At 40.0% G+C, this 15939-nt stretch overlaps 1 protein-coding gene across 1 annotated transcript in view; it reads right to left on the bottom strand.

The window, feature by feature from the left end:
• The window catches only part of LOC108910841 (metabotropic glutamate receptor-like), a 105486-nt gene extending 102220 nt beyond the window's left edge, over positions 1 to 3266 (bottom strand). Inside the window, exon 1 of the mRNA XM_018715584.2 lies at positions 3153 to 3266. Within this exon, the coding sequence (XP_018571100.2) occupies positions 3153 to 3266 (114 nt within the window). The remainder of the gene's footprint in view (positions 1 to 3152) is intronic.
• Between the last annotated feature and the right edge of the window lie 12673 nt (positions 3267 to 15939).

The following is a 15939-nucleotide window of genomic DNA, read 5'->3' as shown; positions in this document are numbered from 1 at the left end:
ATGCCTCCGTCAAAAATAAATGAACATTTTCTAATACAGTTTAAATGGTTGTCAGGATAGATTGGCACTTAATGTTTCTGATATATGCCGCCCCAGTGTATAAAATAATTTTAATTAATAATTAATTTTAGCTCTTTCGGGGCACGGAGCACAAAAAATAGCGTATATATCCCAGGAGTGCCTTTTATGCGTCAGAGGCATGTTCTTCGCTCCTTGAAACTGATGAAACTGATAGCAGGAGCAACCGGACGTAAAGGAAAATTAACAAACCTTGGCGACACCCGGAGGAAATAACCTCACTGGATACAGGCTGTGAAAACCCACGCATCACTATTTCCAGTTATAATTGAAAGAGTTGGTTAATATACCTGCTCAGTATTATTTTATACTGGGTTATTAAATCATTATGTACAGTTTGTGTTAAATATTATGGAATTTATACCAATGGGATTAAATATAAACCATATATTTCAGTAGTTATGGCGGCGAGTTTCACGCCGATTCTGTGGCTTGCCGTTCATGTTTAGCTGTTTGATACATTTTTGTTGTTTAAGAATTGCTTTTATATTTGTGTACTAAATACAGGGTGTCCCACCAGGAATCGCCATATCGATATATCGGAAAGTACTGATCCGATAAATCTGAAAATTTGGCTACCTAGCAAAGGCAGTAAGGCCAACACCACTAAAATATTTAGAACTTTATGGCACTTCCGGTTATACTGGAAGTCGACATTAACTTTCTTATTTTAAATGGGACACCCTATGTTTTATTGCATTATTTCAGATTGTACGTGAAATTTGAGGGTCACTATGAAATATTATCTATACCTAGGAGTAAAAATTTGAAATATGCAAGGGTTCCGCGGAGATGCTAGTAACTCTTTTCAGGAGCGAGATATCAAGTGCATTTTTGGTACCTGTACTCTGTCGTATATAGATTGAAATTTCCCTTCAAGCCATGTAAGCATTGTTGGGGTTACCGCTACTACTTTTAGAGATATTTGCAATTTTCTGTTTTTTTGAGCAGTTTTTCTCGTATCAGACCTGTAACAAAAGCCGGAACGCGTAGTCATTTATTTATTAGTTTTGGAATGGATGGGCCAACTAAAATATTTTCGTCAACACAAATTATCGAAAGTTGAGGGCTTTCAAGTAGGTAGCGTCGTCCTTCGGAGAAATTTACTAATATTTTTAACAAGTTCCCTTAGAGTCGGGGCCATGTGACAGTCATCTGTTGCGTCTGGGAAGCGCCAGCGTAGAAACCCATATTTTTAATAATGCGCGAAACCACTAGAAGGGCGTAGAGGTTCCAAAGTAGAATTAAATTAAATTGTGAAATAGATAATAATTGAAAATGAAAAGGATATCAATTAGCTGGCGGATTTTCCAAGCTATTAAGAAGGTATTAAATGAGATAGACCAATCCGCCCCGTATTTGCTATACGGAGTCGCTAGAGGAAGGCTAGGGTTACTTGTAAGTAAGTTTAGTTTCAGAATTCTTATATAAATGTAAGTCCAGTCAATTAGGTAATTATTAGCCTAGTATAGTTATACCAAGCGTCCCGATATCCAGGGTTCCCGCCAATAAGATAAGAACAGAAACTTCTGGACCCAAGAAATGGGCGTGGCGAAGCGAAGTGCCGAATTCGAGAAAGATCTGCAAGAAAGGCAGTTCTTCCTTGAGTTTCACATTGAGCAGTCTAATTAACTTTAGAGTATCGGGTTAATTAATTAATTCTAATAATGGATAAAGTTTTTCCAAGTTTCTGCTATGAAGCGCGCATTCCTTGAATCTCGGTACGCTGTCGCGTGTAAATAAATAAATTAATAATGTTGTTCGAGCCGTTATACTGTTATTTTGTTTGTTTGTTTTGTTTATTGTTATTAAAACCCTTCCTGGAAGTTTTAGTGTTTTTTTTTGTTTCTTCCAACTTCAGTGTCACCCTGTATAACCAGTCACCGGATTATATTCTACGTAAGCAATAAAGAGTAAGTGCCTGAAATTCATTCTCTGAACATACAACATTTCTAAGTTCCCACGTATTAATTAAAGTATAATGATAATTATAAACTCCCTTTCGAGAATTAAATAGTAAACTCTTGTGAAATCCAAACTAGTTATGATACTGGTCATAACGAAAGATAGATAGATAAAGAAATAAGCCCTCAGGTTACAGACCTGTTGTTGGCAAACTGTCTATTATTAATATTTGTATGTAACATTGTTATTATTGTTATTGAATTTATATAACACAATAAAAAATATTCATAAATAAATATAAAATAGTTCCTTTTTTAGGTTAGGTTTTAGTTACTAGTTTATTAAATAAATATTCTATATGTTGGCATAACTCGTGTAACCGCTTATCAATTCGTAGCCATTCTAGAAAATGTCGACGGCGACGGTATGTTGAAGGGCTTATTCTTGTTTATATTACAGAAATATTTAGAGTACCAAATTGTTATCTTTTCAGGGTTAAGTTCTAGCCTGTGTGTGAAAGATCATCATTATCTAACTTCCTTATATGGTCACATTTGGTAAACTGGTAGGACAGGTTATCAATCCTGACAAGATGCTGACTTTGCAACCCTTGTAGTTTCATTGTTCTGCTAAACTTATAAATATGGGTCAAGTTCATTGTTTAACCAGTTATTGTCTAGAGGTAATACAGAGCTCATACCTTTGAGATTATTGTATTCATTTTGACATCGATACTTTTGTGAAAGTTTTTAAATAAAAAGAAATTTTGTTTTTAAAAACTAAAACCGCTCGGCACAAAAGTTATCTGGCGCAGTCGGTAGGATCCTTTTTTGGAGTTTTCCAAGGGCATATTGGAATTCTCGTCGTACCGTCGACTAACCAAGGAAGAACCACTGAAGATTGTACCGCTGTCATATCCTTGTCAGAACCCCTAAGTTAAGAAATCCAGGAGAATCAAGAATCAAGCAAAGAAAAATCAAATCAAAGAAATTCTCGAAAATAGCAAGTAAGAAGACATCAGCGATTAGGCTGTGGAGAAATTATAGTTCAGTAGGAATTTCTCTCGAGAAATTGCTGGCTATAATCGCTGTATCCACCCTATCCGAAGCAAACAAGACATCGTGAGGCTTTGCACTTGTATTTTTAGGTGTCGAAGTGCCTAATTATACATTAGCCCTAGAAGCAACCAAGATCGTGCACTTTCTTTCCAAAGACTGCATGTGATCTAAATCGTGCATAGGAAAGACTGGCCCAAGCAAGAAAACATCTTTACAAGAAGTCATCTCTAAAAGCACGTAGCCTCGAGCTACTTAGAACCCGTACTTAAAAATTAGGGACATTTTCAAAGACCGTGACTTAACAAAAGACTTAACTAGACAAAGCCCTCCTGCTCAAGAAACATATATAGTCAATCAGATTATTTTTATAATTTGTAAACGATTATATATACCAGAGCCTTCATGTTTTCTGTCATCAAAATTTTTCTTTTGTAAGTACTTTTAATGACTGACAATTATTCTGACGACGACACATTAGCTAACCTTTTTTCGCGAGTTTTTTCACCTAACCAATTTCTATTAGAACCCGTAGAAAACGAACAAATAAATATGGCTCAAGCAAATATTAGTATTCGTGATTACTTAGATTTGATCCCATTTTTCGACGGCGATGTTTCAAAATTACCAAATTTTATAGATTCGTGCGAAAAAGTTTACAGTATGCTTATTACTGATAATAACGCAGCCCGAATTCAATTTTTAATGCTTCACTTTCGAAATAAAATAATAGGGAAAGCCGCAGAAGTATTAGCTGCCCGCGAAATTACTACTTTCGTTGAATTAAAAGCGTTACTATTAAACACTTTCGGAGACCAAAGAAATGAAGAATGCCTTTTAAACGATTTGATGATGTTAGCACAAAACCCTAATGAATCAGCCACACAGTTTGCTGATAGAGTAATTTCACTGAGAAGCTTATTATTATCTAAAATTCAAATGTCTACGTTATTACCGGCTTTACGTCAAGAAAAGATTGCTCTGTATAACAAAATGGCTTTAAGAACTTATTTATCAGGACTAAATTTCCATTTGAGTCATTTATTACGTTGCAAACAACCCCAAACTCTTGAGGCAGCCATCAACAAAGTGGTTGAAGAAGAAAATATGGCTTATAATAGACAACAAAAGTTGGGACAGAAAAACAATTTTCAAAAGAATAATACATCGCAATTACGCACTGTACAAGGAAACTTTCGACCTACCCAAACATTTCCCCAGAGAATAGCACCACAACAATTTGGTAGACCAACCCCTAACGTAAATACGAATTTTCCTCATCGAATTCCAAATTTCTCTAATCCGAAATTTTTTCAACAAAGACAATTTCCAAATCCCTCAAGTTTTCAACGCCCAAATTTTTCAAATTTCCCTCAAAGACCAAATTTTCCACAACAATCACCTTTTCTAAACCAACAATTTTCCTTAAACAATCAAAATTCTCAGCGTACTAATATCCAAAATGCCCAACGTCCTAGACAAACATATCCTCAACCAATGGATACCTCATCCGGAAATACCAGGCGTACCAGAACTACTCAACCTCCACCAAGATTTACATTCCAAGAACTACATTACCAAGATAACACCCCATATTCAGACATTGAACAGGAATCATACGAAGAAGAGCCTTACTACGGAGAAGAATACTACCCCGAAGAATATTCTGAATTCCAAGAAAATTACACAGAAGACGAAAATTTTCCTATACCAGCCTCGGAGAACAATATGAAGAATACGAATTCCCCGAATATGACGAACCCTACCAGTACCAAGAACCAACAGTAGATCTAGAAGCTGACGAACCCTACCAAGACGACGAAACCATAACAAATTTAGAAATTAACATCGCATCAAATAGTAAACTTCCATACATTATAATTCCCGAACTTCAGGCAAGATTCATGATAGACACCGGATCAACAAAAACATTAATAACAGAATCCATAGCACGTGCATATTTCAAAGACAAAATGTATCTCAACCCCTTCAAAATTAAAACACCGCATACTACAACCACACATGATTGGTCTGCAGATATTCCAGTTTCGAAAATATTTAAAAAACCTGGATTGATACATACTCACTATGTATTCAATTTTAGTGATGCCTATGATGGACTAATAGGCCTAGACCTTCTTCAAAAAATCGGAGCTATCCTCGATTTTAGAAACGGATATCTAATTACAGACAATATAAAAATTCCTTTATTTATTGAAGGAAAAAGACTAATTCACCCTGACGCCGACAATTATAAGAAAGAAAAGAAAAAATATATATATAACATACCACCAAGAACTGAAATTATAGCAAAGGTACCAGTAATGGAAGAAAGCGGAGAAGCAATAATAAATTACATAGTCCTTAAAGACAAAATAGAAATACGTGCTGGAATAGTAAATATTGAAAACAGCGAAGCAGTAGTTATACTTGTAAACAATACAGACGAACAAGTAAATTTTAAATTAGGAGAACCCCTAGCATGTATGAATGGTTATGACTTAAATAATTTTGAACCAGAACCTATGGATACGGATGAAAATTATCAAAATTCATTAAAAGATTATGATAATTTGCAAAAGAAAAACCTAGAAAACCTAGATTTAAGACATTGCAATCAGGAAGAATACGACGCAGTTAGAAAAATTTGCTACGAGTATAGAGACATATTTTATTGTGAAGGAATACCATTAACCTTTACCAATCAAGTCAAACACCAAATTAGAACAACTGATGACACTCCAATATATACAAAGTCGTATAGATTTCCACAAATTTACAAAGAAGAAGTAAAAAAGCAAATAAATTCCATGCTTGAACAACACATAATACGTGATTCTGTATCACCATGGTCATCCCCGATATGGATCGTTCCCAAAAAAATGGACAATAGTGGAAAAAGAAAGTTCAGAATTGTAATAGATTACAGGAAGCTGAACGAAAAAACAGTACCAGACAAATTTCCCATACCTAACATAAATGACGTTTTGGATAAATTAGGACGAAGTCAATATTTCACAACATTAGACTTAGCAAGTGGATATCATCAAATAGAAATGGATCCCAAAGATATTGAAAAGACAGCATTCTCAACGGATAATGGACATTATGAGTTTCTCAGAATGCCATTCGGACTCAAAAATGCTCTTTCAACGTTTCAGAGAACCATGAACCATGTTTTATCAGGTTTACACAATAGATGTCTAGTATATATGGATGACATACTAATATTTTCAACATCCTTACAAGAGCACATAGAAAGCATCAGACTAATTTTTGAAAGATTTAGACAAACTAATTTAAAAATACAGTTGGATAAATCGGAATTTTTGAAACAAGTTGTAAAATTCTTAGGACACATTATTACACCAGAAGGAATATTACCAAATCCCGAAAAGGTCGAAGCAATTTTAAAATTTCCAATACCAAAAACAAAAAAGGAAATTCAATCATTCCTAGGTTTAATTGGCTATTATAGAAAATTTATTAAAGATTGTTCTAAATTGACAAAACCTATGACGTTATGTTTGAAAAAAGGTGCGATAGCTTACACATCAAGAACACTGAATGAATCTGAGAAAAATTACTCAGTGATTGAAAAGGAATTATTGGGTTTAGTCTGGGTAACCCAGTATTTTAGACCTTACTTATATGGACGAAAATTCACAGTTTATACAGATCACAGACCATTAAGATGGTCTTTAAAGGACGTTCAAAACTCAAAATTCGTAAGATGGAGAACGAAACTACAAGATTATGATTTCACAATTGAATATAAAAAAGGGAAATTAAACACAAACGCAGATGCATTATCCAGAATCCAGATTAACCCCATAGATACAGAGTCGATGTAAGTAAACTTTGACGATCCAGAATTAGATCAAATTATAGAAGATCTTGATAGAGAAACAGACTTAAGAACACCCACTCATGATGAAGTAGAAAGGATTCTTAATCCGCCCGAAAATCTCGCTGATATACCAGAAGAGGAAACAGTCGTGTCTACAGTTCACTCAAATAGAGATGATGAACCCCAGAATACCATCCCAATTTTAGACGATATAATAAATTCAAAATCAAGACAGATAATTATAAAAACCGTCCTTATGTATCCGCAAAGAACAAAAACTTTGAACACTGATAACAAACAGATAATATATGCGGAAATAACTAAAGAAGATAATGAAGAACAAATTATCACACTTTTAAGAGAATATACAACAGAAAACATAACATTTTATGTATATTTTGACAAAGACAAAGCTTATCAAGATTTTTGTAGAGTATACGAAAGATATTTTAACAATAATGGACCCAAATTAGTCAGATGTACTCAACGGAGAATATTTTTGAGGAAAAAGGAAGAAATTGACGAGACCATAAAAACATATCACGAAGGAAAAACAAATCACAGAGGATCGCAAGAGACTTTCGAAAAATTAAAACAAAGATACTATTGGAACAACATGCTAACAACTATCCAAGAATATATTAACAATTGTAATGTATGTCAAAAAGGCAAATATGACAGACATCCCCCACAGATACCAATGAATTTGACACCTACACAAAAGAAACCTTTTGAAGTAATATATATGGATACGTTTACATTAGAACAGAAAAATTATTTAACCCTAGTTGACAGTTTTTCAAAGTTTGGACAAGCAATTCCTATCAAATGTAAAGAAGCTTGTGAAGTGGCAAGAGCTCTCATAGAATATTTTGAACATTATGGAACATGTTCAGCGATAATAACAGATAATGGCAAAGAATTCATTAACAACCAAATTAAAAATTTACTAGCTTTCCACAAAATTGATATTCACTTTACTACACCTTTCCATCCAGAATCGAATGGAACCGTAGAAAGATTTCATTCTACAATAATTGAACATTTTAGGATATTCCGACAAAATCCAGAATTGAAAACAAAGACAGATGAAGAATTAATGAAATTAGCAATAATTGCCTACAACCATACTAATCATTCAACGACGGGACATACACCCTTTGAGATTATTTTTGGTCATACATCCAGTAAAGAGATTATGGATACAAAGTCTAGTCAAATAATATTCGATTATTCTTTGGACGAACACAGAAAAAAATTGTCTTTCATGTACGATACGATACAGGGAAGAATAGAAAATAGAAAAAGAATCAACGTAGATAGAGTCAATAAAAATGTAACGAATCCCCAAGAAAAATACAAAGTTGGTCAGAAAGTATATGTAAAAGCGCCCAAAAAACGTGGATCAAAAACCGTACCTAAATTTAATGGCCCTTTCAAAATTATTCGTATTAATGATGATAATACATGTGTCGTTAAAACACAAACTAATAAAGAAAAACGAGTACACCTTTCAAACCTAAAATCTAATGTTACAGGACCTTCTGTGTCACCTACACCTTTACCCTCACCTCAACCAGGAACATCGACATAAAAGAAATAAAAGACAACCCTGGACTTCTACCAATACATTTAGGAGAAGCCAACAACATAATATCAGAATGGGAAATAATCAATGTTTTCAACCTGCAACCCTTATATGAAGTATTTATTCAAGAAAAAGACGAAATTCTCAACATCCTTTCGGAAATAAATGAATCTGTAAACTCAAAAATGACTTGTGAAATAACAGAAGTTCAGTTACCCACAATGATAGAGATTATTCACCAAATAAATAAAACTTTGGTATACGAAATTCAAAAAACTTCCCAATTATTTGACCAAATATCTCCAGTACACACTAGACAAACTAGAGGACTATTCAACTTCATAGGAACTTTCCAAAAAGCCGTTACAGGATCCTTAGATGCTGATGATGGAGAAAGATATGAAGAAAATTTCAAAAGACTATATAATAATGAGGCACAATTAAAAATTGATGTAGAAAAACATTTATCCCTGACTAAAGAGGTCATAGAAGAAACAAAAAAGTCTATAACTACCCTAGCCCAAAATCAAGAAAAATTAAATGATAGAATCACAGACCTTGGAAAAAGTATTAAAAATATGGGTTTTTGTATACATATATTTGCAACCCAAACAATTGTGATTGAACTTTCTCATTCTTTGTCACTGATTAATAACGTCTTAGAAGAAATTCTGACAGCAATTTCATTTGCTCAAATGAGACAAATTCACCACACAATTATCAGACCAAATAATTTAAAGGAAGAATTAAGGAAAATTCAAAAATATATAAAAGATGAAAAACTTCCATTTGAACCAAGTCTAGAGAACATCTTAAAATACGAGAAATTGTGTAAAACATCTGTATTCCAAAAGGACTTTAATATCTACTTTATCATAGCAGTGCCTTTAATAGAAATGAACCCTTACAACTACTACAAATTATACCCCTTACCAGTGATGAATAATGCTTTATTATACACAATCATTCCAAATAGAAATTACATAATCATGAACTCAAACTGGTACTCTTTTGCTGATACACCCTGTACAGAAATAGAAATGAACAAATTTTTATGCACTTACAATCCTGTGCTAAAAAGAACTACAAATGAACCATGTGAAATACAACTTATTAATTTCTCCCCAAATCAAGATAATTGTCAACACACCCAAATATACAGTGATAGTCCGAAAATACAAAGAATTGAAAAATCAAATTCATGGATAATTTCGACAACTTCCACTATAATAATGGAGACAGAATGTAATGGGAGAAGAAAGAAACAATTAATAGGAAACCATCTTATTACAATTCCAGAAGAATGTTCCTGCATAATCGATACTTACAAGTTAACCCCAAATAAAAATTTTCAAGAATATATAGAACCCATTGACGTTCCAGCCCTGAAGGTACCGAATAATCTTACATTTTCAAATTATCAACAAAAAATGACTTTAACAAAACGTATTAACTTAGAAGAATTATCAGAATTATCAAGACGTACAGAAAACTTACAAGAAGAAATTGAAAATCAAAATCTTAGTACTATGGTAAATGAACATATCCATTGGGTCACATACATTTTACTTTTCATAATTATCTTAATTATTATTGCAATTTTATGGAAAAGAATAAGAAAAATTATAAGAAGAAGAAGGTCCAGATCCAACATCCAACCCGAAGAAGATGCTGAAGTCATCGAGGTTTCGAACTTTGGCCTTTTTTGAAGAAAAACCCTAAGTTCTCATCCAGGGGTGGACGAGTTATCAATCCTGACAAGATGCTGACTTTGCAACCCTTGCAGTTTCATTGTTCTGCTAAACTTATAAATATGGGTCAAGTTCATTGTTTAACCAGTTATTGTCTAGAGGTAATACAGAGCTCATACCTTTGAGATTATTGTATTCATTTTGACTTTAATTCATCGATACTTTTGTGAGTTTTAAATAAAAAGAAATTTTGTTTTTAAAAACTAAAACCGCTCGGCACAAAAGTTATCTCGCGGAATACCTGCGGGTGTTTCGCCAAGTGAGGTCCAACTCGACATCGCACGACAAGGGTTCCCCGGCGCAATAGTGCACCCCATGGCGAGCCGTTAAAATAAACAGGACATGCCCCTGGTCCTAGTTCAGGCCCCACAGGACTAGGAGGACATCCTGAAAGTAACCCGTTGCTGCTCGCTCGTGGTTCGAGTAGAGCTGCAGCGAAAGCAGCGGGTTGCCACACAGTGCCACCGGTGCCAGCGGTTCGGCCACGGCCAGACCCGGTGCACAGCTGAGCCAAAGTGCGTAAAATGTGGCGAAAACCACAGCACGCACGTATGCAAAAAGGCCAAAGACACGCCCGCCAGGTGTGCAAATTGCGCCGGGCCACACCCCGCCAGCTATATGGGGTGCCCTCAGTACCCCAAAGCTAAAAACACAAAAACACAAAACACAGACACACACACGACACAAAACACTACACAAACACACAGACAGCCCCTCCTACCCACCCCAAACACAACCCCAGGACGCACATACGCTGACATGACCAGAAAAACACAAAACACACAAAAACAAAAACACAACACCTCACCACACGCACACACAGACACGACACCCTCCCAACCGGGCGCGGCGGCCCTGATTGACGCAACAAAGCGTCTTCAGGACTTCTGCGTCCAGCTGACGACCATGGTGTCGAATATGCAAAAATTATTCGACTTCTAATGGCTCGTCGGCCCTCCCAACCCTCCTCGCTGAGAATTTCGTCCTGGAACCTTGACGGGTTCCGGGCCAAAAAAACGGAACTCGTGGACATCTTGAACCGTCTAAACATAGACGTTATGGCTGTCCAGGAGACCTACCTCAGCGAGGCATCCCGTACCTCCATCCCTGACTATGACATATACAGACATGACAGAAACCGTAACGGGGGTGGTGTTGCACTCATAGTAAAGAAGTGCATCGACCACTATCCGCTGCAGCGGCTCCAAACTCAAAACACAGAGGCCGTGGCGATAGCGGTGAGATCGCTACGGCATGGAGACGTTGCGGTGGTGTCCTGTTACCACCCACCCAGACTACCACTACTTGACAATGACTTAGACAAAATCCTTTCCTGGCCCCAGACAATTGCCATCGGGGACTTCAACGCGAAGTCCCCCATATGGCACAGCGGGACGACGACCACAAGAGGTCGCGTCCTGCTGAATTACCAAGACAGACACGACGACTTGACTATACTCGGACCGACAGAACCGACACATTACGGACCCGTAGGACGCCCCGACGTTATCGACATTGCCCTCTTAAAATCTATACCGTTAAATGCCCAAATATCCACCCAATACGAAGGGTCTTCCGCCCACAATCCAATATTTCTGGATCTGGGGCGAAGACAGAGATATGAAGGCACCTTCACGAGGAGGTTCACTGACTGGGAGCGTTTCCGAACAGTAATGCAAGGAAACATGGCGCTCCCAGTCATCGAAACCACCCATGATCTGGAGGCGGCAATCCTCTCCCTTGAGACTGACATTAAAAACGCCCTGACTCAGACTACGACGGAGACTATTGTCCCCCGACTGACAAACCCCCGGGGCACCCTCCCCGATGACATAAAAAACTTAATACGTGACAGACGACGTGCGAAACGGCTTGCCACCCGCACCCGCCTCCCCCGACACAGACATGACTTAAACGTACTTAACAGACGGGTGAAGGCGGCTCTGGATGAACTGGCCCAGGATAACTGGGCTAGGCACCTGGAGTCGCTGGATCCACAAGACAACAGCCTCTGGAAAACGCAGAGGGCCCTGCGACAGACCGCTCGCCGTAAAATTCCTCCAATCCACGGTAGTGTGGGGGTGGTTTACACGAACCAGGAAAAGGCCGAGGCTTTCGCCGATAGCCTGGAACTGCAGTGTAGACTGCCTCAGCTGCCCGACGAAGACGAGGAATTCGAGATAGTGGCTGAGCGCGCGGCCCGACGCGTCGACAGAGAGCCAGACAATGACATAATCCCCCCCGCAACACCTGACGAACTAAGACTGACAATACGCAGACTTAAAAACAGAAAAGCCCCCGGACCCGACAATATACATAACACGACACTTAAACGACTACCACACAAGGGCCTCATGGCCCTACTAAACATAACAAACGCGACACTCAGACTAAGACACTTCCCTACCCGCTGGAAAACAGCAAACATAATCCTTATCCCAAAACCCAACAAAGATCACACCATCCCATCCAACTACCGGCCCATTAGCCTGCTCCCGGCTATGAGCAAAGTGGTAGAAAAAATTATCCTAACCCGTCTAAGAACCCACTCCCAAGAACTGCAAGTCATTCCAGACGAGCAGTTCGCCTTCCGACCCAATCACTCCACTGAACTCCAAATCCTTCGCCTTACCGAGCACATCACGGCGGCCTTCAACAGGGGACAGTACACTGGTGCTGTCTTCCTGGACGTCGCAAAGGCCTTCGATACGGTTTGGCATGAAGGCCTACTGATGAAAATGCTCACCAACCAATATCCCATATCCTTTACCAAACTCATAAAATCCTACCTACACCACCGAAAATTCCGCATCCAAATCCAAGATTCCCTTTCCACCACCCGTCCCATGGAGGCCGGTGTCCCCCAGGGCACCGTCCTGTCCCCACACCTATACACCATTTACAACTCCGACATCCCACATCCCCCCAACACCAACATATACTTATACGCCGACGACCTGACAATCACATCCCAATCCGTAGATCCTAGATATTCCGTCTACCTCCTCCAAAGCTCCTTAGACCAACTTGAAACCTGGTGCAACAGGTGGAAAGTCAAAATTAATCCCAACAAAAGTTCGGCTATCCTTTTTACCAAACGAAAAATCCCACAAAACCTTGACAGACTGACACTATCCCAGGAACCCATCTCCTGGAATCGACAAACACGATACCTGGGCGTGACGATGGACCAGCGTCTCACGTGGAAACCGCACATCGTGGAGACGGTGGCGCGAGCGAAGACCACCAGGGCTAGGCTCTATCCCTTACTCAAAGGTGGAAACACCCTCAGTTTAAGGAATAAGCGAACGCTTATCAAGGTGGTACTTCAACCGCAGCTAACCTACGCCTCCACGGCGTGGGGTCACGCGGCAAAAAGCCACTTAAAGTCATTACAGGCTGTGGAAAACATAGCCCTCCGCACGGCCACCGACGCGCCCTGGTACGTAAGAAACACTGACATATTACGAGACTTACAATACACAAACGCTACACAGACAATAAGACAAAACGCGGAGAAACGATTTGACGTAGCCGCTAGACATGACAATCCCCTCCTCAGGCAAGCCGTTGACTACGTACCCGACGTGACCGACAAACACAAAAGACCTAGACACCAACTTTTTGACCCTGGGTGACCACCCCAATGACCCCCCCCCTGCCCGCTAACCTTTTCTGTTTCAGAGACAGCCAGGATCAAGAAACGAAGACAACGACACACACACACACATACACACCCCCCATACCCTCCTTAACCCTCCCCTCCCGCGCTAGCCTAAGGGCCACCTTAGCAAAGCGCATCCCAGGCTGCATAGCCGCACTACCCTACCCAACCATACCACACATAAACATGACACTACCCCCGGGGTTTACACAGACGAGCCGGCGAAGCAAGAAGAGCGCCAGAAGAAAGGGCCCTAGCCGGCGGGGCCCAGCCAGGACAAAAGGAGGTCCCACAAAGCGCCTACACCGGCCGCATTTGCGGTCGGGGTAGACGACGGATGGGGCCCACCTACGAAGGCTGTCCAGGCCTACACGAGATGAGGCAGGATAAAGAGGGATAATCCCCCTCGATCCCAAATCATTGAGGCCAATTTCTAGCCATGGAATAATGGCGCGCGGTTGCTCATGTCAAAATAAATACGGATCCTTATCACGGATGATCCAACTTTCATGATTGGGTAGCACGGATACGGATATCAGTGATCACGCATGCATGTGGATCCTAGCTAACAATTATTACTGTGCAGCAGCCCGGGGAAACTTATAGGCAAAATTGAAAAACGACGAGTAGTTTGCCACCTTCATACGTGATGGCACCACCAGAGTAAAATGTTCCGTCACACCCTATTTTATCTGCCGTACATGGCATCCCACAGCGTCACTTGCCAGTGTGACGTCACGATCCGGCCTCTATTATGTGAAGACACAGAACAGGGAGACTTGTGTAGTCTCCATGACACAGAAGATGAAACAATTTTAATTAAATTATGAATATGTTTTTCCTCCAGGTAAGTAAGAACAGAAGCTGTGAAGTGTGTAGCCAGTAGTAAAATAATATTGAATGATGTTAGAAATATTTTATTTATTGAAAATTGTATTTGTCAAGGAATATGATCGTTTGTATTGGTAACCACGGCATGGGCTCTCGGTGGAGACATCGGAAGTTCGAATCGAGCTCCACGTTGGGCGCCATGTCGTGATAGATGACCGTTTGTGGCTAATATTTGAGAATTGTGAGGAGAATTGGCAACATGGGCTCGCCGCGAAGACGTCGAAGCAGGACTTCGAGCCACACGTCGAGCGCCATGTCGCGGATTATGATCGGAATGTTGTGTTCCCTTAACCGGGGGCCGCGATAGTGACAAACGGAGTTCAAGTGGGTCGTCACTAGGGACTCCAGGTCGCAGGATATTCTCAAACGACTGTTGTCTGTGGTGGATATGACCTACAGACGTGGTGTCTAGGACACGAGCTCGCGGGGGAGATCTCGACGAAGAATGTCGAGCTCCGCGTTGAGCGCCGTGTCGGGTTAGACTCTCTAAATATGGACCACTTAGGCGGTGATCGGTATGTTCGGGGGAAATCATGAGAATGGACGGGCGACGTACAAGAATTGTTTTGATAAAAAAGGCCGGCTAGGGGTTTTCACTTACAATGGCACCCGAACGCGATGCGCATTGCTCCCGCTGGATACCACTTCGTAAAAAAGCTGAATGAACTGTAGCGTCGTCGCTAACGGCTAGCTCACGTTCCGGAACACCCGATATCGGAGGTAGGCCGCTATCGGGGCCGGACCGTGAGCCGTGGTTGTACTCATGGGATTCCCCGGACCCTACCAGTTGGTACGTAGGTTGAACCTCGTCCCGAGTATCTGTGGGTGGCCCACTTCGTTGTAACTCATGATTGCTACTCGGATCCTTGAGTGCGTCGTAAGGGGTGGTCGAGGTGGTGTCAATAACTCGCGTAGCAGCGGACCTCAACCCGTACTTCGCTGTGGCTGCGCCGTGCCGCGTACTTCCGCGAGCCACCAATTTCGGTCCCTCAGACTCTTCACGAAGCATCGATATAGCGTTGGCGGAAGAGGCCATTTCCTCTTTCACCCAGAATGTCGAGAGATCTTTCGCCGGCAAACAGGTGTGAGGGCAGTCCGTGTAACCGCTGGTCTCTCCGATTGGGGACGAGATCTCGTCCAGCTCAGTCTTGATCATA

This window comes from Anoplophora glabripennis, unplaced genomic scaffold (assembly GCF_000390285.2).
Source record: "Anoplophora glabripennis isolate ALB-LARVAE unplaced genomic scaffold, Agla_2.0 scaffold483, whole genome shotgun sequence".
NCBI classification, from domain to species: domain Eukaryota; kingdom Metazoa; phylum Arthropoda; class Insecta; order Coleoptera; family Cerambycidae; genus Anoplophora; species Anoplophora glabripennis.
The sequence above is the reverse complement of the archived record's forward strand: the minus strand, read 5'-3'. Positions and strand labels throughout refer to the sequence as shown.